A 27,353-nucleotide genomic window follows, 5' to 3' on the forward strand; every position below is an offset into this window, starting at 1 on the left:
GCCTGCCAAATGGGTAAGATTCCCAAATGTGCTGTCATGAAGTGAATCGGTCTGTATAATGAACGAACTTTACGATGCAGAAGGCCTGGCACTTTGCCTCTTACACAGTCGGTGCCCTGTAAACATTTGTTCAGTGGATACGTGCATTCGAGAAGTGGACCCTTGTTCTCACATTAAGCAATGCTGCTCCAAGCTTTTTGTCTTTATTTCTGCTTTCTCTGGCAATTGGCTCATGCTGTCTTACAGTGTGTCACTATTAAATTTTGCAAGATGTTTGTGACACTATTTCATAGTTCAAAATCACTTCTTAGCTCTATAGACATATCCTGATAGCCTTCCGCACATGTTTTAGGAGACTGAAGGATTTCTAGAACCATTGTAGAGCATAATCTGAAGGAATTAATTTGAAGGGCTAAGCGTTTTGAGGTTTAGCTAACTTTGGCTATCATCCGGTATGTATTTTACAAGACCAATCTCCAGTCCAGAGAGGGGAAGGAACTTGTCCAAGGTTACAAAAGCAGTTAAGGACAGAACTGGAATGAAAACCCCTGTTTCTTGACACCTGGAATAAGGTGCTTTGACACCGTATCTATCAATATGATGAATGTAGTGAGGAAGAGTAAAATGTTACTCCAGTTCTTTGGCATATCTGTTCTGAAATTCAGAGTAGAAGTTCCGGTCTGTGATGTATGATGCCACTACTTCTACTGCCAATAATCCTAAGCCAGAGAAGCACTTCATTTAAAGAAATGGTAATATTGGATTTTAGAACTGAAAAATCACAATGATGAAAAAAACACCATACTTTGCTGGATTTGAAAACAGACCTCCGTTTTCCACTTAATGACTTTCTCCTTTCTTTGATGACATTAATGCATGCCTATGCTTGGGAGAGAGTGCCTACCCAGAACACCACAAAAAAAATAGATACTTTTGCAGAAACCAAGTTAAAATGTACTTGAATATCTGATAGAACTATTTGCAATGGAATAGCACTGGCCATATTTGGTGGCCACCTGAAAATGTGACCCGGCTAATATGAAAAGTAGGTAGGATCCAAGTGACCTATAGTCTCTTATATTTTTTTAATAGGTCATACTAATTTTCAATGGAGACTATTATTTCTTATTTTTCTATAACTTGTATCATTTATTATTATTTCCTGAAGGATTATTTACCAAAATGGTCAAGGGACAACAAAACCTGTGTGAACAGGTAACATGTTGTAATTATAAGGCTCCAAGGACTGGGTATTCTTATTCTCCATGGGTGAGAGTCTCTTGCATACCAGGATCTGGTTCACAAAAGCAATGGCACATATCACTAAATACAGACAGCCAAGATCCAAATATCGTCCATATTGTTTTTTTTAAACATTTTATTTATTTATTTGAGAGACAGAGAGAGCACAAGCATTGGGGTAAGGGGCAGTGGGAAAGGGAGAAGCAGACTCCCTGCTGAGCAGGGAGCCCCACATGGTGCTCGATCCCAGGACCCTGAGATTATGACCTGAGCCAAAGGCAGATGCTTAACCGACTAAGCCACCCAGGTGCCCCTCCTCCATATCATTTTTTTAAAGGAATTTAATGCATTCTTAAATAGAGTGTGCTTTAATTAGATAGCACAATCAATTATAAACTCTTTATAGATTTTATAATGTGGTTCTCAAAAAACACAGTAAATTCTTAAATTGCAGAGGTGCCTGGTGTTTCTTCAAGTGAATTAGGATACATCCTCTCCTTTGAGAGCATCCCTAATCATAGATAACAGAACACTCGGGGTATAACCTGCACTCTGGTCAACTCTGAGGATACCCATCTTGTTAATCCGCCATAGTAATGAAAGAAAGTCTAGGTGCTCTTTCAATCATGTGCATATGAAGTCATAGGGGATGAGAAGTGTCTTTTCCTTTTAAAAATGGTGAGCACCTCCTCGGACTCACATTGCAGGCTCTCCTGATGTGCTCACAGTTGTGTAGGGACCTTAGTGGCGGAATACCTACTGGATTCAAGTTCAGAAGAAAAAGTCTTTTAACATTTATCCTGCACTTGAGACTCAAATAGTCTCAGCTGAAATCTTTGGGATTAGCCACAGACAGATTTGGAGAACACCAGTTTTAATAGATTTAATCTGGTTAAATGTGACTAGTAAGTCGATACAAATTTTGTTAAAAAGAAATATTGCAAAGTAGATTTGTGCAAAGTTTTCTTGAAATGTGACTTTTGGCGACTCTGACGAGGTGTGTTCAGGTGTTACCAGAACTATTTGCAATGGAATAGCACTGGCCACACCAGTCCTACCACACCAAACAGATGTAGAGTTCAATGCTGTTATAAAAGGATAAGTTTGGCGGATCTAATATACAACATGGTGATTGTAGTTAAGAATGCTGTATGATATACCAGAAAGCTGCTAAGAGAATAGTCTTAAATGTTCTCATCACAAAAAAGGAAGGGTAATTGAGTGAGCTGATGAAAGTGGTAGCTAATGCTATGGTAGTAGTCATTTCTCAGTATGTGTGTATCAGATTAGCATGCATACCTTGTAGGCACACACACATATGGTATATTACATACACAATGTTATATCTCAATAAAAATTTTTAAAAATAAAAGAAAATGAAAACAGATGTACAGTTAAACTGGTGGTTTCTTATCTTTTGTTGGGTTATTACAAAATATAGAGGTAGTAATTTATGTTTCTTTTTTTATTGAAGAATAATTAACATATAGTATTGTATTAGTTTCCAGTGTACAACATAATGATTTGATATTTATATACATTATGAAATGGTCACCACAACAAATCTAGTCAGCATCTGTCACTAAACAAAGCTGTTATAATACTATTGACTATATTCCCTATGCTGTATATTATATCCTCATGTCTTATTTATTTTATAACTGGAGGATTGTACCTCTTAAGCCCTTTCATCTATTTCATCCATCCCCCATCCCCTCCTGTTTAGCAATCATGTTTGTTCTCTGTATTTATGAATCTATTTCTATTTTGTTTGTTCATTTACTTTGCTTTTAGATTCCACATCTAAATGAAGTCATAGAGTATTTGTCTTTCTCTGACTTATTTCACTTAGTATAATACCCTCTTGATCCATCCAGGTTGTCACAATTTTCAAGATGTCATTCTTTTTTTATGACTGAATAATATTTCATTACATCTCTATATATCTCACATCTTCTTTATCCATTCATCTACTGATGGATATTTAGGTTGCTTCCATATCTTGACTATTGTAAATAATCTGTAATGAACATAGTGGTACATATGTTTTTTCAAATTAGTATTTTGTTTTCTTCAGATAAATACTTAGAAGTGGAATTGCGTGATCGTATTGTATTTCTATTTTTAGTTATTTGAGGAACCTCCATACTATTCTCCACTGTGACTGCACCAATTTACCATTCCCATCAACAGTTCTTAAAAGTTCCCTTTTCCAGGTGCTTGGATGGCTCAGTTGGTTAAGTGTCTGACTTTTGATTTCGGCTCAGGTCAGGATCTCAGGGTTGTGAGATCGAGCTCTGCATCAGGCTCCGTGCTGGGTGTGGAGCCTACTTAAGATTCTCTCTTTCTTCCTCTGCCCCCCTCCTCTCTTTCTCTCCCTAAAAGAAAAAAGTTCCCTTTTCTCCACATCCTCGCCAACACTTGTTATTTGTTGTCTTTTTGGTAATAGCCATTTTGACAGGTGTGAGCTGATATCTCGTTGTTTTGATTTGCATTTTTCTGATGGTTAGTGATATAGAGCATTTTCACATGGTTTTGGCCACCCGTATATCTTCTTTGGAAAAATGTCTATTTATGTCCCCTGGCCATTCTTGAATTGAATTGTTTGTTTGTTTGTTTGTTTTTTGACATTGAGTTGTATGTGTTCTTTATATATTTTCGGATGTTAACCCTTATTAGATATTATGATTTGCAAATGTCTTTTCCAATTCAGTGGGTTGCTTTTTTTGTTGTTGTTGATGATTTCATCCACTTACAAAAGCTTTTTAGTTTGATGTAGTCCCCTTTATTTATTTTTGCTTTTGTCCTTGCCTGAGGAGACAGATCCAAGAAAATATGGCTAAGACTAACGTCTAAGAGTTTACCGCCTATGTTTTCTTCTAGGAGTTTTATGGTTTTGGGTCTTATATTCAACTCTTTAATCTATTTTGACTTTATTTTTGTATATGGTATAAAAAAGTGGTCCAGTTTCTTTCTTTTGCATGTAACTGTCCAATTTTCTCAGCATCATTTATTGAAGAGACTGTCTTCCACATTGTATATTCTTGCTTCCTTTGTTGTGGATTAATTGACTTATAAGCATGGGTTTATTTCTGGGCACTCTTCTGTTCCATTGTCTAGAATTTGTGCCAGTTTTGGTGCCACTATTTCTCTGTTTTTGTGCCAGTACCATACTGTTTTGTAGTAGATTTTGAAGTCTGGGAGTGTGCTACCTTCAGCTGTATTCTTCTTTGTTAAGACTGCTCTGGCTCTTTGGGATCTTTTGTGGCTCCACATAAATTTTAGGATTATTTGGTCTAGTTCTGTAAAAAATGCCTTTGGTATTTTGATAGGGATTACACTGACTCTATAGATTGCTTTAGGTAGTATGGATATTTTAATAACATTAATTCTTCCCCATCCATGAACATGGTATATCTTTCCACTTATTTATGCCATCACAAAAAAAATGGCAAATGAAATAAAATAAAAACTGGTGTACAGTTAAAAGGCAACAAGTTAAAACTTATCTTATGTTTGGTTATTAAAAGATATAGAGATAATAATTAAGTTTTTCCTTTTGATTCTATTTATATCACACATACACACACACAGACACACAGACACACAAACACACACACACACACATGAACACACCCCTGAGCAAATATGGTCATCTCCTTGTTTAGAATGTGATTTGTAAAAATTAATGAAGCTGTACCAATGTAACGTATGCATTTTTTGGATGGAAAGATCAAAATGGAATAAAGGAAAATTAAAAGAAGGGTCTTATAAGATACACAGTTTCCTTGTAAAACTAGATTTCATATATATATATGTATATATATATTATGTGCTGACAAATATTTAAAAAGTTAAATATTTAAAAAGTTACATAAAGCCTATGGATAAGTATGAATCACTCTGGTGAGCAAAGGCATTCAGAATATGAAAAGTAAAAATTATATCACCTTCATTGTTCACAATTGTTATATATACTTGGACTTTTATGATTATGTTTGTAAGCCAAATATATGGTCTTGGCTTTTATTTGACAGAAATTACAAAAAAATAGAAAAACATCATTTATCTGTAAAAAATTACAATATATGTTACTACTCTCACGTTTTAAGAAAATGTTTATTGGAAATGCTTGTTAAAAGCATTTTATCCTTGTTGAAATGAGTTGAAGCAATGCACTGTATTGTATTATAATGAGTCACATTATTTCTGTACTTCAGTTATGCATAGGTAAACATTTCCATTTTTTCATGAGGTAGCCTTGCTAAAAGTGAAAACACAGTGAAGCAGAACCAATTTTTTACGCTCCTAATTTACAAATTGGGACATATTATGGATGAAAATGAGATAGCTACTTCTGATCAAGTAGTCTGCCTTCATTACCTGGTAGTGATTCTGTTACTGACATGGGTATGTTTAAGAGGCATTATGATCACAATCTACACATTCTGATTACACTACTGCATATTGTTTTATGCCAACCACTTTTGCCAGTGTTCCAAATGATCACTTAGGACCCCTTGGATAGCTACTCACTGTTTAAGTGCCAAGTTTAAATGGATCATATGCTTAACATTACTTTAATGTTGGAATCTCCACCTCTCCTTAATTTTTATTTGTTACATAACAGTGGAAACTTCCATTTTATCCCTCTATTCCTCTAAACAGGGTGCATGGACCTGAGCCCTCTACTTTCTTCTCATTACAAGGAGCCCACTTACGCTTATAAGTTGTGACTACACTTGGTAGGAAATCAGTCATTATTGTGTGTCTGAGCTGAACTATCGTTCGGGTGAGTGAGGGGAAAGTTTAGGAAATTTCTGGATTCAGCTGCTATTGGCATACGCACTGGTAGTGTGAGGTTCTACTACCTGATTGGGGCTTAACCTGTTTTGTGAAGAGAATTTCAGGGCACTCAGTTCAACCCAGGAGATATCAGATTACCTTAATTTATTCTAAAAGACTGTTAGCACTTTGGAGTGGAAAAAATAGAAGAGCTAGACAAAAATACAGATTTTTTTTTGAGACTTGAGGGTTCCAGGTTTAACTCACGTTCCTTTAGTGGTTCCGGGAGGGCTGTGTCATTGAAAGATTTCAAAATATCTTAGAGGTGTCCAAAGATTCAGCAATTTCTTCAGAAACAGTTTTGTAGATGCTAAGCATCCACTAACTCAAAAAATGAACTAGAACAAAGGTAATGGTTACCTAAGAAGCAAGTTTAGCATTGAGGCTAAATATATTTAGTCTAAAATGCATATAAATAGAGTGGGGGGGAGACTAGGCATTAATTATAACTTTTTAAGATAAGATTTTAAAGATATTTTGCTCTTTTTGGGTTGATTTGGGTTTTCCCTCAGACTCTTTAGGGACACATATTCCCTCATCTCTGCTCATATGGCTGCCTTATGCCGAAAAGTTTGAAAACAGGTACTGAATCATTAGATATATGACCAAGGGTATATTTTTTTTTCAAGAAATCTAAGGAAATGTCACAGGAGAAAACATCAGACAGTCAAGCTTATCAACTAAAAGTTCTATGTGCTTCAGTCTCCCTTTGTAAAAAAAAAACTTATTTTTATAGTACCAAAGAAAAAAATCACATAAAAGAGTACAATTATTTGTCAAGGAAAATGACCTTCTGACATTTTCCTCTGAACAGTCTCAGGAGGACAAGCAGATGACCAGTTGGAATTTGGAAACTATTTTCAAAGTCTTTTCTCTGTAGCTGAAAGTGTTTGCAGGTATTGCAAAGACGAAGTGGACACCATAATCTTTCTAACAAATGGCCACCTGTCACTCAGTGAACAGAGAAGTCAGTGGAGACCTCACTAGGCTAAGAAATCCCATAGTTACCACAGGTGGCTCTACAGTAGACAGCCCAAAATATCCACATCTTTGTGTCCATTGAAAAACAAGTAGACCAGAAACACAGAACATTTCCCATCCTGTACACTTTTGGCAATCTAAAACACGATCACATGGTTTTCACTTAAAATCTCAGCTCTAATATATAATCTGCCCCTAAAATGGATTCAATTGCATAGTAAATAAGCTCTCATACGTAACATAAGATATCAATTGTTCAATATTTTATGCTGTATGTAAAGACAGATTGTGTCCACCCAAACTTCTTAATTTCTAGTTATAAAGCATAATCTTAATTCCTAATTATGATTTCAGAATTGTATGTATTCTGAAATTATTATATATATTATATATTTTTTGGTTTCTTCAAATGTAAAGGTGTGTCCACAGCTTCATGCCCTATTATTTATGCAACTATACAATAATTTGTACAATTTATATTAAGATACTTTCTTTTTCTAGTTATACCACAATAATGGATGCTATCATTGGATTCAGATTATTTTTCACAAAAATGTGAAAATATGAAAAATATGTCAAATGTAAAATCACAAGACAGAAAAGGTTGAGTCCAGGTTGAGTCCAGCTTGAGGTTTGAAGAACATTGCAAGCCTCAGTATCATTTACCAAGAAGAAAACCAATGAAGAGCCTCCTAAATATGAAGCCAAATGAACTGATACAGTAGCACATAAGCATGTGTGTGAGTGTACAACAAGTGTGTGGTGTACAACAACACACACAAAAAACCTGTCCCATTGCTACTGCTAAATCAATTTTCACGTTTAAGCACTGATGATATTTTTTTTGTTGTCATCTTACAAATTTGGGACAAAATAACTTGGGATACTTCTCTCCATGGCACAACTCCCAAGGCACCACAGTTGTAAGAATTTAATAAATGGCAGCATAACAAAACCCAAATTTCTTCCTGGAAATATACTGCTTTTTGCCATATAACATCAGTTTTACAAGCCTTTGTGAGGCACTATGCCAAGTAGGTACTGGAAGGCAAAAATACTGTCTACACTGAAAATCTAGTGAGCAAGTAAGGGTCTATATGGAGGAAAAGAAGATTAATGCACTTTTGTCTGGACCTCGAAGGACTTGTAGCAAAATCCCAAGTAGAGATGGGGAAAAGACAGTGGTAGAAGCAATAGTGTAAAAAGGGTAGAAATGAGAAAATGTTTCCATGTGGGACAGCTACATCCCTGACGGAGGATTTTTTTGAGGAAGAAGATGTGCACTGACAGGCGAGGCCAGAGTGTGAAGTACTAACCGTCATCCAAGAAGAGCCTGGGGATAATTCTGGAAGCAATAAGCATCTAGTGCTTTCTTTCCCTTGAGTTTTGTATTTAAAAATTCTTGAAATTACAGATGATCCATTACTTTGACGACATACTCAAATAGAGCAGAACTGAGCCAGGAAAAACTCTTCTATCCAGTCTGCTCCCCACCAGTCCCAGTGGCTTAGGGGGTGGGATTTGAAGTTCCGTCAAAAACAAAGATGATATAATAATGAAGGCAGTACTATCTGGATCCCCAGAAGGAAGCAGTCACAACCTTTAGGCTTGTTCTTCTGATATTTGCCACCATAATCCTAAATAAAAGTTTTATTTTATTTTATTTTTTCAACTGGCATTTGTTGATTTTTCGCATTCAGACATTACAGATTTTCGTCCTACTATGGAGTATGAAGACTGAGTTATCTTAACCACTCCCTCCGTTCCTCACACGCATCCCGCCACTCTCCTCTCAGAGCAGTTACTTGCATTTTTGGAGCAGTCTTTGTTCTATGTGCCTGTGTCACCAATCCAATTACTACTTAGGTCAGTCGTGTGATCTACAGCGACTGCAGGTCTGTTCTTCTCAAACTTCGGACTTTAGCACTGATTGCCTTGTTTGTAAGTTTGCTCCTCTGCACGGTTTTAGTGTGCTCTCCGCACTATCTCTGTTTCTTCCAGGGTCCTTCTCATGCAATTTGTGATGGCCTCTGTTGTTTGTTTCACGCTTTCCTCCAGTATCTGGGAATCACCATGTAGTTAACTCTCGCACATGTCAACCCATCTTGGCAGAGAACCTGAGCTAAGAACCAAGTCTTCCTTTATTTCAGCAAAAATTTTACATACATCTTGTCTTTATTTGCCATTTTAGGAAGATCTGTCTGTTCAGTTCTGTACTTGGCATATATACTTGTGTATACTATTATTTATATACTGATAAATACACCAAATATATATGTCATACACATATTCTATTATTTTCCCTTTCTAATTGCTTCCATTTCTTTGTTACTTTATCCATGTCTATTATTTCCTGAAGTTGTTACAGGCTTTTTCAATTACAAATACTGGACTCCTAAGTGCTTATAAGATAGTTCCATTTGTGAGAAGGATTTTTCGTTATTTTTAATTTACCTTGCTGAGGGCTCTAACCCACTTTATATCCTTCCTATTGTCTTCTCTATTCTTGGATTTCTTTTTTTTTTTTTTTTAAAGATTTTATTTATTTATTTGAGAGAGAGAATGAGATAGAGAGAGCATGAGAGGGGGGAGAGTCAGGGGGAGAAGCAGACTCCCTGCTGAGCAGGGAGCCCGATGTGGGACTCGATCCAGGGACTCCAGGATCATGACCTGAGCCGAAGGCAGTCGCTTAACCAACTGAGCCACCCAGGCGCCCTATTCTTGGATTTCTTGTAACTCTTTTCAACTGTTCTCCAAAGAGTGCATCTTTTCATTACTTTCTGAGTGTATAGAGAAGTATTTTAAGAATTTTTCTTCATTTTCCCTTTGTTAATTTTCTTTCTCCTTTAAACTCTCTGCATTGTCTACTCACAGATCCTATGTGGAAGCTTTTCTGCTTTGGCTTGTTGGTGAATGAGACAGCTGTCTCTAGAGCTTATGTTTCTTCTGAAGTGTGGCAAGGGGCGACAGATGAGGGGCAAGAAGTCCTTTCATTTGGATTTATCATCTCAGATTCTCTGACCAAACTGGATGGTCCTTGGTGCTAGGTCCAGGTCTTGCCTTTGACTGCACATCTGGGCAAGTCTGGAGGTTGGGGTGGTCTGTAAAGCCTCCCAGACCTTTGTGTTTCAAGCAATGACTGCTGTTCACACTCTCTGGTGGAACACTGCAAAACTCGATGTCTTTGTTTCTCTTTCTGACTCGCCCCAGGGGCTTCTGCTGCCTAGTAATCTGAGACTCCAAGAAAATTAGGATGGTGTGTCAATGCATTTACCCAGTAGCCCCATCTCATGCGCCACCTGGTTTATCAGACTGCACCCCATGGCGGGGCTGCTTCTCACATTCTCTTTTTTCTTTTGGTCCAGAGTGCACCATTTAAGGAGGCAATCCCTCATAGGATCTGTGCATGCAAGGTTGCATTTGCGACTGAGAGCCTCCTTTTAAAAAAAAAAAAAAAAAAAAAAAAATTAATTCCAGTATAGGTAACATACAGTGTTACATGAATTTCAAGTGTACAATATAGCGGTTCAACAATTCCAAGAATTACTCAGTGGGCTCTTAATCCTCTTCACCCATTTCTCCCTCTCCCTTCTTGAATAGAGAAGAACACAGACCAGCGGTGCTTGGGGCTACCGTGTCCCGACAGCGACGGCATGATTTTTGCTGCCTGAATCTTAGAGCTTCCTTGGTCCTCTCTTTCCCAAAGTCTGGTTGTTCAGTATTTCCTTCTCCTGTGTGAGTTCCCACGTTTCATTAAAAGAAAATCCTACTGCTGAGAGTCTTTATGTGCATTTCAGGGAACTCAGACCCTGACCAAAGGCTGGAAAGGTTTGTTCCAGTTTTTCGTATCCTTCACTAAAATTTGGTATAAATTTTACTGCTTTTAGCAGAAATTTTTAATAGTCTGAGAATGAAGGTTCAGTTTCCCATTATTATCAAAGAGAAAATGTTCTTCCCTTGTTTTAATGTTGATTCTTCATTTTAGTAGAGTTGGGGGCTGGGGAAATAGGCAAGGTTTTAGTGCACCCCCTTTTCTTTGTTGGGAGTCTCCGACTGAAGTTTTTTAGCAGGGGAATGATAGGGTCAGAACTGGCCTTTACAAAGGTCACTTTGACTCTGAAGTGAAGGCTACGGGGAGAATACTGGAATAGAGCAGACAAGAGAGAAATCAAGAGAAGACTGAAGGGGGCTGGGATTGGTTGGGCTGAATTCAGATGACTGCAAATGGCCAACAGAGGTTAGAATCAAAAGTACTGTAGAGTCAATAAGGTACCAGGCAGACGCATACCATTGTGAGCTCTTCCAAGGCAGGAAAGGGCTCTGATTTGTCTTTGTATCTCCAGAGCCTAGCTTAGGTCTGGCATTCGGTTGGCATTTAATGCTCATTGAACAGTACTGAATCAACTGATTGTTGGGTAAGAAAGAACTGAACGTGACTGATGCGTTGCAAGCTTGGATAAAAGAGAGGGTGGTGATGTCAGAAACTTTACTAAGGAATTATAGCTGAAAAAGTGCTTTGCTAAGTACTTTATGTACATAGAAATCAAAGGGTAACTTCAGCATAAATAATAGGACTTAGTGAGAATATTAGATTTAAAATTAATATAATTAATAAAAAGTTTACTTCTATGAGATAAATCTGAGAATTTGAGACTGCATCACTTATTAAAAAGTCTCTAATTCTAGAGTTATCCTCTGTAAGACATTTTTCTTAATAGTTATAAAAATAAATGTGTTAAGAAAAATTCATTTGCAAGATAGTGATTAATATATATTACCACTAGAATATCTCCCCTCTTTTTAAAGAACCATGATAATTACAGTAGGAGTGAAGGAAATTGATATCATGTCTTATATAGATTTTTATGGGAGTACATTTCATCTGAATGGTTTGTTTGCATAACTTTCTGGACCATCCCATCCCCTAATACTGGCACCTATAAACACTGTAACTGTAGTTTTGTCTTTTCTAGAATTTCATATCAATGGACTTGTGTTTGGCCACTTTCCCTTAGAATAATGCCTTTGAAATTCCTTGTGTGGTGTTTATCTGTGTTGTGTTTGTCCATCTGTGTTTATCTCTTACCTTCATTCCTCCAGTAAAAATAGTGTGCAGTTTTCTTTCGGTGGAGATGCCATGATTTGTGGTTCACCTTAGATTTTCTCTGACGAAAGATATTATCTTCAAATAATTTATTTCTTCTTATCCAATATTCATGTTTTTAAAATCTCTATTTCTGTTCTGATCATGATAGAGTGCCTTCCTGACTTGTTCTTAAATTTCAGGAAATGGTATTTGTAGTAGATTTTTGGTAAAGGCTATTTTTCAGTTGAAAAAGATCACCTGCTGGCCTAGAGTGCAGGTTTTCTTTTTTTTTTTTTTATGAAAAAGTATTGAATTTTATTTTATTTTTTTTTAAAGATTTTATTTATTTATTTGACAGAGAGAGAGACAGCGAGAGAGGGAACACAAGCAGGGGGAGTGGGAGAGGGAGAAGCAGGCTTCCCGCAGAGCAGGGAGCCCGATGGGGGGCTCGATCCCAGGACCCTGAGATCATGACCTGAGCTGAAGGCAGTCGCTTAACCAACTGAGCCACCCAGGCGCCCAAAAGTACTGAATTTTAAAAAATATTTTTCTACACCCATTGAGGACATCACATAGATTTTAGCTTCAATTTCTTAATATGAAATCATTTACTAATATTTTCTTGTCAAATGATCCTTACATTTCTGGGATAAATATAATTAGGCCATGCTGATGCCTTTTGTATCCATGTTTATACGTGAGATTGGTGAATTTTTTTCTCTTTGGTACTGTCCTCATCACACCTATATTGTTGAGTGCTTAGCTTATTAACTTTCCATCCCTATTCTCTTCCAAATATTTAAGGCTATTTTAGATATTTAAGGCTATAACATTTCCTCTAACTACCAACTTAGCTGTCTCATAAGTTTTGATGTAGTGTTTTTATTATCTTAAAGTTCCAATATTTTCTATGTTCCCTTATTGGGTTTTTTTTTTTAATTCAAGATCATATAGATGGGTTTTTAAAGTCCAAAAGTATAGGACTTTTTGGTTTATAATTATTGATTTCTATTTTTATTACATTAAGATAGGAAAACATGGACACATGGTATATATTTGGGCTTATGATTATTTTATACATTTTGTGACCTCACATATTTTTCATTACTGTTCCATGGATGTTTAAGAGTGATATGTTTTCTCTGATTTTTGTTTTTGCTCAAGCTTGTTTTATGTTGTTCATTTTTCTATTTCTTCAGAAACTTTTTTTCATATTATCTAACAATTTTTATCAAATGTATTTACTCAAAAAAAACTCATTATGATTGTCAAGTTTTCAGTATTTATTTATTTTTTTAGGTTGAGCCACATGAAATTACTGTTATTTAGAAGTAACAACCTACAACAGTGGCAGTTCCAACTGGTTCAACCTAATAAACAACGTGAAATGACTCGGGGGGAATATTTTCATTCCTGGGGCAACTAGATTCTCACAGAAATGCAATTCTTACTGAAGATGAGTTCATAATCAGATATTAAGTTGGTCCGAGGGTTGTGGGTTATTGTTAAGCTGTTTATCATGCAAGAATAAAGATGAAATTAATTCGTCTTTGCAAAACATGCAGTTTGCTAAACATAAAATGCTCACTGAAGAAAACAAATAATGACTGATTAAAAAAAAAAGAATTTGAATTCAGAAATAAGGACTGAAGTACAGAAGCAAAGAAACAGTGAAACAAATGGGTAGATCTAATATGCACTAACTATAAAAATAATAATAGTATTAAAAATTAAATTTGGAGTGTTTTCAAAAGAAGAGAGAAATAAAATAATAACATGAGGGCACCTGAGTGGCTCGAGCTGGTTAAGTGTCTGACTCTTGATCTCAGCTCAGGTCTTGATCCTAGGGTTGAGAGTTCAAACCCCATATTGGGCTCCATGCTGGGCATGAAGCCTACTTTAAAAGAACAAACAAACCAGATAACAGGAGTGTGAAATATGAAAGGAATTAAAAAGAGAAATGGAACTACATTTATACATTTGTTTTTACTTTTTGGTCAAATATATGTACTAAAGGGCACCTGAGTGGCTCAGTCAATTAAGCATCTGCCTTCTGCTCAGGTCATGGTCCCAGGGTCCTGGGATCCAGCCCCCTGTCAGGCTCCCTGCTCAGCGGGAAGCCTGCTTCTCCCTCTCCCTCTGCCTGCTGCTCCCCCTGCTTGTACTCTCTCTCTCTGTCAAATGACTAAATAAAATCTTTAAAAAAAAAAGTATATATACTAAAAATTTAAGTTAACTCTTAAGAGAATATATGTAATTCCAAACAAGTGGGGGGCGAAGTAAAAATAAATGTGATTAAAAATAGCTAAAATAAAGAAGGGGAAAGAAGTAAATAAATAGTATTACAAACCAAAATAATAAAATAAAAGAGTGGAAAAACAGCATATGTAGAATCAAAATAAATAAAGATGACTGAATTTTCCTGTTATAAAAGAACAAAAACACATTTTGAGTTTTTGAGCCTGTTTTGATCATAAAACATCTATAATGACACAGAAATGCTGAAAGTAAATGAGAGATAAGGCAAAACAGAGTTTGGATAAAGAATTGTACTGCATTTGACAATTATAAAAGAGAATGATCCAGCAGGAAGATGTAATACCCCTGAACCTTTGATGAAACATTCCTTTGGGAAACTTTGAGATCATTCACATATCAAACTAGAATGATTAGGTTGAGCCAATAACTGCCATTACTGTGGATTGCTATGGGGTCCTTCATCATCTAGTCCTGCTTACTCACCATTGCCCATGGGTGCCATTTTCCCTGTGCTCTACCCACTCCAGATGTACCTGTCTTCCTTCTAATATACCAGACTTGCTTCTGCCTGATGACATTTTCTACGCCTACAATTTCTTTTTCAAAATTTTATAGGCTCATCTGCTTTTGACATCCGAACCTGAATTCAAATATCACTTCTTAAAGGAAATTTAATGGCCAATTCGCTTTCTTTGTCATGATTCTGATATACCTTCTTTGTAATGCTCATCAATGTCTGAATTTAACCTGCTTATTATTTTATTTACTTGGTTATTATTGGCATATACTTTCATGCGTATAAGTGTCTTGTTTCTCTTCTTCATCTTTGTGTCCCCAACCACATAGAAATAGCATATAAAAGCAACTTGATGCATAATTGTTGAATAAGTGAACAAATTACTATCTCTGCTAGATGGGATGTGCGCTTGTATTTCTTATGAGACTGGACGTATATTAGGGATGGAAACCACATCTGTATTGTTCTCTGTAAATGAGATATATCCCCTAAGCCTAGGCACAGTATGGCAAACGTTGATGGAAAAAATAAAAATATAAATTCCACTTCCGGAAATATTATTGTAATCAAAAAATTATATACAGATGTGTTTACTGTGGCATTGTTTAGAATAGTAAAAAGCACATAATGTACATACTGAACAAGAGAGCAATGGTTAAGTAAATTAGGGTTTTGGAATGGAATATTATATATTCCTTAAATATCACTTAATTAGACTTTGTTCTTAATATAATATACAACTTAAAAATATAACAATTGACTTCATATAAAGTATGATCTTAATTTTGTAAATATATATGAATCTTATCTCAATTTCTATTTTTATCTATATTGCTATACTTATATTCTAAAAGGTTAACAATATGTGGAAGAATTAGTGGTGATTTTTAACTTTATATCCATGTATTTCTTCATGTCTTGGGTTTTTTTAATGAGGATGTATTCATTTTGCAATAAAATTTTTTGAATATTAATTTCAGTTAAATGTCAAATATTCATTCCTTGGAATTTTGGCAGGTTTTCAGAAATAATCCAAAAAAAAATCAAGTTTCAATGGAAGACACAAAAGTTGCTTATTTAAGGGAAATGAAGCTTGATTAAGAAGACATTTACACTTTTGTGATGGAAACCACGTGAACTAACAACACAACAAGGCGACTAGGCATGTCAGCGTTAATGGCTGAAGAAAAGAGAAGGAAATATTCAGGAGGGAGAAAAGGGCATGAAATAAAAGGGATTTGCTCCTGGGAAAGTGATTTTGAAATCTCCAAAATAAGACATTTCTCAAGAATTTGGAATTGAGGGAGACATATTTGAACCTGCTGTAAAACTTAGTTAAAAAGCTTGAAAGGTAATAATGAAAAGTAATAGCAACTCTCAGGAGTTAAACCAACTAATTTACATATGCAATGTGCTTTAAATTGTTCCACAAAAGAAGCGAGGCTGTTATATGAAATTTTTAAAAGCAGTGCCCAAGCATATCGAACCTGACTTTGAACACCGGATTTTCCACAAATTGCCTCGATGGCTTCCATCTGGGTTGTGTCATTTAAAGCACATTTGAGAATAGCTGTTGCCTGCTTTTCAGAGGAATAATTCTTATAAACCTTGATTATGGTTCAAAGAGAATGTAACTGGGCAGAAGGGTTAGAGTTTTCGAATGTTTCATTCCACCTTGCCTTCAACTCTGTTCCCCTGGAGCAGTTACATAACTTTCCTATCCTTGTGGCCCTCTAGCTAGAAAAAATAAGACTGCGTGGGTTGATAATACTACTTTTGGACCTTAGGCAAGTTATTTTTGCATTTCAGATTCCTTATTTGTATTTATGTATTTATTTGAGAGAGAGAGAGCACAAGCAGAGGGGGAGAGGCAGAGGGAGAGGGCATATTGCTTATTTGTAAAATGGGGCCATAATAGGACCTATTTCAGACAGTTGTTGGAAAGATCATCTATCACGACATGGTATAAAGCGCTCAGTATATAAGTGGACAATGATACTGCCTTTTCTCCATCTATAAAAACTGCATCCATAACAATCTACCTTCTCAAGAGTGTGTGGTTTATATAAGGTTAGATTTGTGAAATTATGTAGCATCATATCTTGTTGGTAGCAGATTGTGCAATAAAATATCCCTCTCCTTCCTATAAAGAATTTTCGAACATGTGACACTTCCTCACTGATGCCTCAGACCATGCATTTCTCTGTTGACACCAGTGCAGCAGTCTCCCCATGGGTATTTGTTGAATGTGGTTAAACACAGGTAGGTGCCTGTGAATTACTCAGCGAGAATAACATCTCTGATTTCTGGGCTCTTGGCGTCTCATGACTTCAGAGGGATGGAGTCAGTGCTGAGTCCAGGAAACAGGTAGTAGATTATGAACGAATAGCATATTGTGATTTTCACTTGTACATACTTCAATTTATTCGATGTGCCCTAAAGAAGCTAGAACAGTAATGTAGAGGCATGCTGGAAAATAAAATGGATCATACTCTAGGATTTCCTTCATTTGTTTGTTTGGAAAAAATGTGAGGTTTTGTGTGCATGTGTGGTGTGCGTGTGTGTGTGTGCATTTAAGAATAATGCTACATTTTACTATCAAAAACCTAGACAACTTCAAAATATTTTATAAATGAACTCATGAATGATGAACTATTTTCAAAGAAAAGTTTCCACTAATCAGGATGGTGGTAATTACAATTACAGATACACACACAGGGCGTTCTGAGACAACATCTCTTTTGAGCACAGACAGAATTCTACAATGGGTATGACAGGGCTCCGGGCAATGGCCATCCCTCAACCGTACACCAGAGAAGCCACTTGCCAAATTCATTTGGAAGAATGGCATTTTCTGATGAATGAAAAGATAAGAACAATTTCTGTCACAGAGTTGTGCGTCAGTAAGAAATTTTGTTTTTGTTTTAAGGTCATATATATTTTATCTTTGAGCATATATGTTAAAGACTTATCACTTAAAGTTGGCATTGAACTTCTCCTTCTTGTATTATGAATAGTTTAAGAAAAATAAAATGAAGATCCTAAACTCCTTACCAAACCAGTATTGTATAGCAATGGCAACCAAAAATATCTAAGAACACTCCCAAACTATACTATTCTTCCTGTGTTAAATATAGGCATTAACACATATGCACAAGTCTTTAATTCTTAACATAAATTTCTCTTATATAAACTTATATAACCATGCTCTTAGATTTTAAATATCAGATGTTTAAAGTTTGTAGCAGCAAACTTTCAATCCGCATCTATTATTTGTAGGACAGTAGAGTAACTCCTAGAACTTCATTGAAGGTCACGTGCAGGATTAAATCTACATGAACTCTGCGATTTATTCTCTGGCAAGTATCATTTCAATGATACTAATTCCTGATGTTGCTTATCTTTTCTTACCCTCCAATCATTATCAAGTCTTAGGATGCTGTATTCTCTGTTTGGCAGAAAAAGGACAATAAACGAAAAAAAAACAGACGAAATACAATTATTAAGCCTGTAACCAGGGATAGGGTGTTAATTTTAGGACCAGAGATAGAGCTAAAGTTCAAAAAAAAACAAAAACAAAAACAAAAACAACAACAGGAAACAGAGGTCAGGGAGAAAAATATAATTGAACATTTTTCCCCTGTAGGTTCTTCTATGTATTTTATAATTTGTGATGTGTAGCCTAATGGGTACAATTTATGGATACACAGCAATGAGCTGGTATGGTTCTGTGTGGGTGTGTGTGTGTGTGCACACAAACATTTGCGTATGTGTGTACACGTGGGTGCACCGGCACTTACATACATGACAAAGACAGCTGAGCTTCAGTCATGGCTCTATTAACCTTTCCCTGAATTAATATTTTGTACTAGGTTTATTTACAACTGAATAAAAGGGAATATGTATTTTTTCCATGATAGTTTGATTAACATTGAACTTAATATGTTACCTACTGTATTTAAAAGAATTGGGTGGGGGAAGCTTGAGGGAAAAAAATCAAGTATAGAGACCGGGTTTCAGGTTTAATTCAAATTTCAATTTCAGGTTTGAATTAGAGAGCGTGAAGCAATTTATGTTAATAAACCACTGGCAGATTACTCTAATCCTATATAACATCTGGTAAGTCTTGAGTCTTTTACCTTTATCTATCTTTATCTACTCCTTTTATGTATCTGGTAAATAGTGATTAAATGGCTGACTTGTTATATTTTACACTGTGCACCGTCCTTAGATTTTGTGTTGTGCTATGTCAGCAGAACCTAATTAACAATCTAAATCTTGCCTTTCACCTTTAGTCCAGCCAGAGAAAGCATCCCGAGAGAGAATAAACTGAGGAATAACTGGCTCAAGCAAAACTAGTCTACCTTAGTGGAGGAAGGAAGAAATTTCTCAGAAAGCCTTCTCCCCAAGTCAGGGTAGGCTGATCAGCAAGAATACATATTGGATGGGGGAGGGGGGACACTTCCTCTCTACTGAGCTGAATAAAGTCCTTCCGGGAATTTGCAATTTCTTGGCCTGAAAAAGAGGGTCTAATTTCCCTTGGGCTACCTGGACTGAGCCTTGTAAGGCCTGGGAGAAGGGGTGCATCTGTTTGAGGCATAAATGTCTTGTTTAAACTCACCGATAGGAAGAAAACAAATAGCTGAAGACTTAAGCCTGACATTTTTTTTTTTTTTTTTATCTTCCATTAAAAACTAAAGTTTAGGTTTAGAGTTAGATTTAGTTTTTCTAGAACTGTAAAAACCAGAAACCATTTCTTAAAGGTGGACTTCTATAAAGTCTTTAGAACAAAAAAAAATTCCTCACATATAGTAGAAACTCTGTAATAATATTTTAAAGTAAATACTAGAATAAATTGGAATAGGAGAGCATACTTCCCTTTGTCAGAGAAAGAAACATCTTAGTGGAAATATTGACGATAGTTAATAATTATTGAAAGTTTACACCTAATGTGGATGATCTCATTTAAGTGCCATGAGAGGAACTATTATCCTCATTTTAGACATGCAGAAAATGAGGCTTAGAAAGATGAGTAAATTGCCCAAAGCCACACAACTCAGGAGTGGTAAGTTGATATTCAAATTCAGGTTTATTTAACTCCCAAACTCAATATTTTAACCTACAGACGGCACTTCCTCACAACGACGGAGCCCTAAATTTGGCTAAGCCATGGGGATAAAGATCGTCTGAAGTTGCTACCTCACAAACGAATGGAGGAAGAGGGTTTATAAACAAATACATTGCGATATTAAAGTTATACAAAAACATCTGGGAGCATGGAAGAGGGGATGATTATGGATGACTGTGGCATGGGAGGAACATTTCATAGTGAGAACATTCGGAGCATTTTTATGGTGTCTATTTTGAGGAGCGATCAATTCATTTATCTCTAAAAACTGATATCCAGGGAGGCATTTGCTGTCTCTGCCTTACGCTTCTAAGGGAAGGACATGCAGTAACTGCTCATAAAGAAGGTTTACTAGAAAGTGTACATTTTGGCAAATGGCTGATGTGTGGGGGGTTGTTGGCACATGGCCACCAGCGGGCTGGGGCTCCCAGAGGATGTGGGAGGCATCTGGCTGCTACCACTTGCGGGGACTGAACACATCGAACACTGAACATACGGAGGCTCCTTTTACCATCGGTGTAATTTTCTCTTTCCTTTTTTTTTTTTTTTACTTGCTATACAAGGCTTTTATTAGCTTTGCAATTCGGAAAGCATCATATGATGAAAATTTAAACAGAAGGTCCCAATGGAAATGATTTACAAACAGTGTGAACTTGAAACCAAATGGGCAGGAAAGGACAGAGGGTCGTAGTTAAGCGAAGAGTGAGTAAACCCTTTGATTTACCTCCCTAATCTATGTCAGAATTCTATTTACTGTTTTCTGAAGGTTATCTCTAATTCTAATTGCCTGTTTGCATCCTGTCCTTCTGAGAAATTGGAGCCGCCGATGCCCTTTTGGTGAGCATCAACTGCCTTCTGTGTAATCAGGTGCGCGCTGTGCTGACTCGGGGGGTCTGCAGCTTAATTGCAGACGTAGAGAGGGTAGAGTTGGCAGGTGCATATTAATCAGTGTTAATGAAAGCACAACTCCAAAAGTTACCACTTCTACAAGCGGCAACCCCCCCTTGATGAAGTGAGGCTGCTCAAGCTGCTCCAAACTGAGTCACAGTATATCCCATATAGTTTTGTGTATAAATAGGTGATGATATGTATCAGGGAAAATGTAAGGAGAGCACACGTCCCAAAGCCCACTAACCGGGGGACCATTTTCAGCCCACATTCTTGTCCCCCCTTCTCGTCAGGATAGCTGGTGGAAGACTGAAACCCAGCTCTCGGGTTTTGGGGGCAGAGAGACAGCAGCTCATAGCGCTTCCTGTGTTTACCAAGTAAAGACTAGCAGGAGCAAATATCTGTGGACTCAAGGCAATCCTAAAGCAAGAAGCAGACAAGCCAAAGGGTGTGGAAAGGGAAGATGGGTGCCCAGGATGGGCTGCGTGTAGGACCAGACATGATGATTCCTTCTGTAGGTCGGGTGAGAATTTTCCTCAGGGAGGAGACAAGGTAGTCTATCCTTCCTAATGCATTTTTAAATTCATTTTTGCATTCAACAAAGGCTCGATGAGTGCCTGCAGTGAGCCTGGGACCACCAGTGGTTTTTACTAGATTGATTTGTCATTTTCAATAAATGCTTTACTGTCTTCACAAATCCTGATTTAAAGACCCTGCTACACAATCTGTCATATAGTTATGAGAACGGTGACTACAAGTCAAGGTGATGACCTTCCAAAGAAAAGCTCTAACCTGCTTATGGGGTTTCGCTTGTTCCTTTTTCCTTTTTCTTTCCCTCCCCAACCCCCTCTCACCTTTTTGGTTTTTTTTGAGTGTTCCTCATACTCTTGACACATCTGCTGAAGGTCTTCGAACCAAAATCACAATTCTAGCAATTTTAAACAAGTGGCATTTACTTTTGAGTCAGGAGTTCAAAATCATGTTTCCTTCTCTTGAAGTAAATGGTTTCCCTAAGTCTAGAGATAGCATCTCTACAACGTGTTGTGACGCAAACATTTTTCATAAGTGCGTAAGTCAGAGAAATAGAAACAAAATTACTTTCTAATGCAAACTAATCATCCTTATTATCTGGCAACAATCGGGAACAGGAAAAGTCTTTACTCACACCTTCTGCAAGAAGAGGTGACGTGATCCAGTCTCTCACAAGCCCCTTAGGGGGAGGGATTTTCCATAGTAGCTGCTTAGTCCTTAGCTAACTTGTACTTGTTAAAGCGAATTATTCTTTTTGTTAGTCTTTTGACTTCAGAGAGCTGGCGCACAAGACAGAAACCATAAAAACTTACACTTTCAGAACACCATGGAGAAGCATGGAGAGATTTAGTAGATTATATTATATTCTTTCCCAAACATTAAAGTAAATGCAGGATGTCAGTATTGATACATTGGTCTTTTAAAGAGTATCTCGCTTCTATAGTTATAGAACAGATGACAGAAATGAATCCAATAAACCTGAGCAAGCACGGTTTTGAGGGTGACAGGCAATTGAAGTTATAGGTATGTCATAATGTGGAATAGATTTGTTTTCACACCATGAATATTTTTTCAGTTCTAGTACATGTGCTGCTTCTTAATGAATCCCAATCTATGAAGCTTTAGATATAGAAAGCTTTTCCACCTTTACCTTCTGAATGAAAGCCTGCTGAATTTAATTCATATTGATCTCAGCTTCACAGTTAGAATGTAGAAAATATGATGAAAAATTCTAAAGACACATTTTTATTCCTCAATGCCACCTGCAGTTTACTTGACGACGGCACACCCACCATCGCCCATTTTACCTTTGACTCTGGAAAATCAGACTATGTTCTCCTTTTGGTTTTTGTAATTTATTGAGTTATAAAATAACTCAGATTGGAAGCATCAAATGTAGTTTCTTGAAAAAAAATGTAGATGTGTATGAAGAAGGGGGGCTAAGCCTCACTTTTTCCATTTTTATTTCCTGTTCTGGTAGTTTTATCATGCCCTGATTCCAAGACGGTGAAGTCTGTGCCAATTACACACCAAAAAAAAAAACAAAAACAAAAACAAAACAACAAAACACTACGGTCAAAGGACTCTTGTCCTCTGCTTACCTTGACTGCCTCAACAGAACAAAAGGAGAGCAAAATATATCAGCTTTGTCAAAGCATCACTAACAAGTTTACATCCTTATCTCTATATAATCTACTTACTGATGATCTAGCTATCCATCTATCTATATCTCTCTCTCTATGATATAACCATAAAATGAGGGGTATGTAAAATGGTAAAACATATTGCTCTAAGAAGCATACAGTATAAAAGTACAGCCACAGTGGAGTGAAATGTAATTTACATCAAATACATTCTATATTTATTGGACTTGTAGTACTCAACTTAATCGATGCATATTTCTTTGTTACACAAAACAACCACCAACCAAGGAAGAATGTGCTATTGAGACTTCACAGGCAAACTCTTCATCATAATTGATAGAGCATTTAAATCCTTACCTTTGCTGGAAATTAGTAACCGTGAGATAGATCCCAGAGTGTCCAAACTGTTACTGATTCTATTGTATTGTAAGTCAACACTGTCCCCCTGCAAGTCTTCATCGATATTTTGAGAAATTTAAATGCGTTCTGGCATTTTTTGCTGGATGCATACGAAATTATTTCTGATGTTGTGCATCAGTCTAAATGTCAGCTCTCCTTTCAGAGAAAAGTTCCCCACACACTACCATGACAACAACAATCTTTCATTTGCTGGAATTACAGATCAAACTCTTGTCGAAAACCAAAGTTATCACTACATTGGCTCCAACCTTTTTTGAACTTATTTGTATTAACATCTGACTTTCTTTTTGCTTAGAAATTTGCTCATTTGTATTTCCTCATGAAAATGTCCCATGGTTTTATTTTTACTTCATTAAATATCGATATTGTTAAAAACAAGACAATAGGCTCAATATGGAGTCACTTAGGCTAAGCCCCAAAACGCCCACCTGAGACTTAGCACATAACTGAATTACAGTTTCAGCTCTCCCAGAAAAAGAATCTTAAACCAATCAGTGGGAACTACCTGGTCAGTAGTAGTGAGGTCATCGGTCCGACAGACTCCTGCCATCCCCTAAAGGAAAGTGACCTTGCTACACCAAATCCGTTCTTGGCCAGTAGAACCTCCTTGTCCCTGCTCCTTTTGCCTATAAAAGTCTTTCTTTGTATGTAGCTCCTCAGTCCTCTTTTCTATCTGTTGGATGGCATGCTGTCTGCTCATGAATCGTTGAATAAAGCCAATATGATACGTAAAATTTACTCAGTTGAATTTGGTTTTTTAACAATCATTTCATATATAGGTTTATGTTTAAATAAAAATAACGTTACATTAAAAGTGTATTTTCTAATTATTTCTAATCCCAAGATCACGACTCAGTTTTAGCGTGTGGTTGCTGGCGTTTGTGGAAGGAAGCAAGAGCAAGATATGTGTCTCCTCTTTCTGATCCACAAAATTGTCAAGAGCCCCCTCAATCCTCTCTATTCCTGATCCTATTAAAGATTTTCTCATGAAAAGAAACAACACAAAAAGGTAATAACTACCCATAAGAGGGTTCATTTAAAATATAAAATGCAATTGTCATCAACAAATGACTAAAGCTGTTCTGTTTTTCCTTGCAGAATATATCTTAAATCATTAATTCCCACTGACCAAATTCCATTAGTCTAGGTTGGAAATCCTGGCAAGCAAACATTGCTTTAAAAATACACCATTTCAGTTTCCTTGTCACCAAAACATTTTGTTGTTGTTGTTGAAACACTTAGTGTTGTTAATATGAGCAAAAGTTAAAGTATGAATGGAAAAACATTCTGAATGCCTAACTGTGCTGAAGGTCATACCGGTCATTCCTTCACCAGATATTTATTGGGTGCCTATTATGTTCAAATGTATTGTGCTCAAAAAATCTTTGTTGGATGGATGTGTTTTGCTGCCTTATTTTTCCAAGTTCCCACTTCCTTCAGTCTTGGTCAGCTGCTTGCCGCTGAAAATTTTATCTGAAGGATAAGATTATTCATTTTAAGACGATAGGGAAAGAATAGGAGAAAAAAATGCCAAAGCTGAGGTTTATGCTGCTTTTGATGAAATACCTGCTATCTATTAATCTGATTCATCTGGTAAACCATTCCCATTTTAGTTGATTACACATTCATCATTAGGAAAAACACAGAAGCAAAGTATTCACGCTTGTCTCCTGCCTTGCATCCTCCAGAATTATTTCTATGTCAAGGTTTTGGATAAACCTTAAGACTTCTGTGAGTAGGTTTATGTAGCATTTTATTACAGAGCCTGAAATCAGCCTCCTGAACGGATATTCAATCCTATTTAGAAAAAAAGGATGCTAAGAAAGAAATCCTTTGTAAAACAGCATGAAACAGACCCCAGTACCAGCTACTTGTAGCTTTTGATAATATGTTTTGTATAATGTCCTAGTCAAGTTCCTGTGCCAAATAGGGTCTTCAGCCCTTAGTGACTTTTGGGATAATTTCTACTGTGAGTCTATGAAGTGATAGCTTTAGAAAAGCCACTGTAAATCTCAGAGCTCCCACTGTGGCCAGTGACAGCTGATAAATGAAAATGGAGGAAAAGCAAGCAAAGCAATTTGCATGACTCCGGGCCCACCTGTAGGAGGCTAATGGAGGTGCTGCTTTATTATTTTCAAGTTACTTGCCTTGCAGACTGTAGATCTCTCCAACGCTGTTCTGACGAGTGATGTGATGCCAGTATGCACTGCGAGGAAGAGATACCGATTTGGATAACGTCATTGGCTCAGTCAGGTTCGTCTGAAGCTAAAAGAAAAAGGAGATGTGTCAGGCTTTATGTAAAATATGAGAATGAAATCTGCTCTTTTAGAAGTTGAGCATTGGGGCGCCTGGGTGGCTCAGTCGGTTAAACGTCTGCCTTCGGCTCAGGTCGTGATCCCAGGGACCTGGGATCGAGCCCCGCATCGGGCTCCCCGCTCAGCAGCGAGTCTACTTCTCCCCCTGCTTGTGCTCTTTCTCTCTCTCTCAAATAAATAAATAAAATCTTAATAAAAAAATAAGTTGAGGGTTAAATGTGGGGGACATATGACAGAATCTGTTACAGATACCTGCCTAATTTGCTGTTTAAGGTTAACTTTGAAAAAAAAAAAAGTAAAATTATGACTCCAAACATATGAAATGAACACTTGTAGACGATTTGATCTCATTCATTAATTTGGAAGGAACAAAAAAGATAGTACAACTGATTCCAAGGAGAATTCAAAGGGCATACAGACAATCAGGAATGCTGGTAAACAGCCAGAATAATAACCAGTTGTAGCCACCGGACAAGTATATTTGCATTTCTCTGAAAAAGAATTATTTGCATTACTATCAGCTTTCTGCAATTTACTGAATTATAAAATAACTCCGATTGGAGGTGCAGGTGCTTTCAGAAACAGATACTCCCAAATGGTGCCCAACACAAGACACCATTAATCCTCTTCACCTATTTCAGTGTCTTACAATTTTTCCAGACACCTCCTCCCACCCTTACCCAATGGATCTTTTCTCAAATGGATCTTTTTCTGTGCTCCTGAAATAGGATATTATACATATTAAAAACGTGTTTTCCCTGAGAAGCTCTGTGGTGAAAGTGTGGCATATCTTCCTATTGGAAACATAAATTTTAACGTTAGCCCCAGAGATCAACACAATGTCACTCAGGTGCCCATGCATATCATTAGTTCAAAGAGAACAATAATTTACATTGCATTTTCGAGAGAGAAATGTATTTTTATTGATTCACACCAGGTTTAAAAAAAAACACCCAGAAATAATTTTATGTGGTCTAAGGACACATTTCTCTGATGCAATCTGAGCAAATGTTCACTTTCTGACGGGCAATGGGCAATCCTCTAATCAATAAAACCTCACATTTCCTCCTTATTTAATACCTGACATTTGGCAGAAGTGGGAGCGGGAAAGATCATGTCTGTCAAGCCTAACCTTAGAGACCTGTATGCTCCCCGTGGTCTGGCCCTTTCCCACCGCACGCCCCGCCTCCGAGACTTGCCCGTACTCTGCGTCCAGTGTGAACAGCCTTCCTCCAAGACGCTGTCAGGAAAGCACCTGATGTGCTCTCACAGGCCCTTCAGAGCCCCATAAAGCTAAGAGGTTTTCACATTTAATGGAAGATGAAGCTAAAGGGTGTGAACATATTTATTTGATTTCACATTTTTAGCAGCGAGACCTTTCAAGATCGGCTATGTCTTGCCACAAATGTGCCCTACTCAGTGAATTTAAAATTCTGGCCCTGTTGAAGGTATTCTTTTAAAAAGATGCCTCCAAGTAGCGAACATTGTAACCAACTTT

General features: G+C 36.9%; 1 protein-coding gene across 1 annotated transcript in view; it reads right to left on the reverse strand.

Annotated features, from left to right (window-relative positions):
• Positions 1-27,353, reverse strand: part of DOK6 (docking protein 6) — a 379,051-nt gene that overhangs the window by 50,491 nt on the left and 301,207 nt on the right. Inside the window, exon 7 of the mRNA XM_036109123.2 lies at positions 25,688-25,805. Within this exon, the coding sequence (XP_035965016.1) occupies positions 25,688-25,805 (118 nt within the window). The remainder of the gene's footprint in view (positions 1-25,687; positions 25,806-27,353) is intronic.

This window comes from Halichoerus grypus, chromosome 13, assembly GCF_964656455.1.
Source record: "Halichoerus grypus chromosome 13, mHalGry1.hap1.1, whole genome shotgun sequence".
NCBI lineage: Eukaryota > Metazoa > Chordata > Mammalia > Carnivora > Phocidae > Halichoerus > Halichoerus grypus.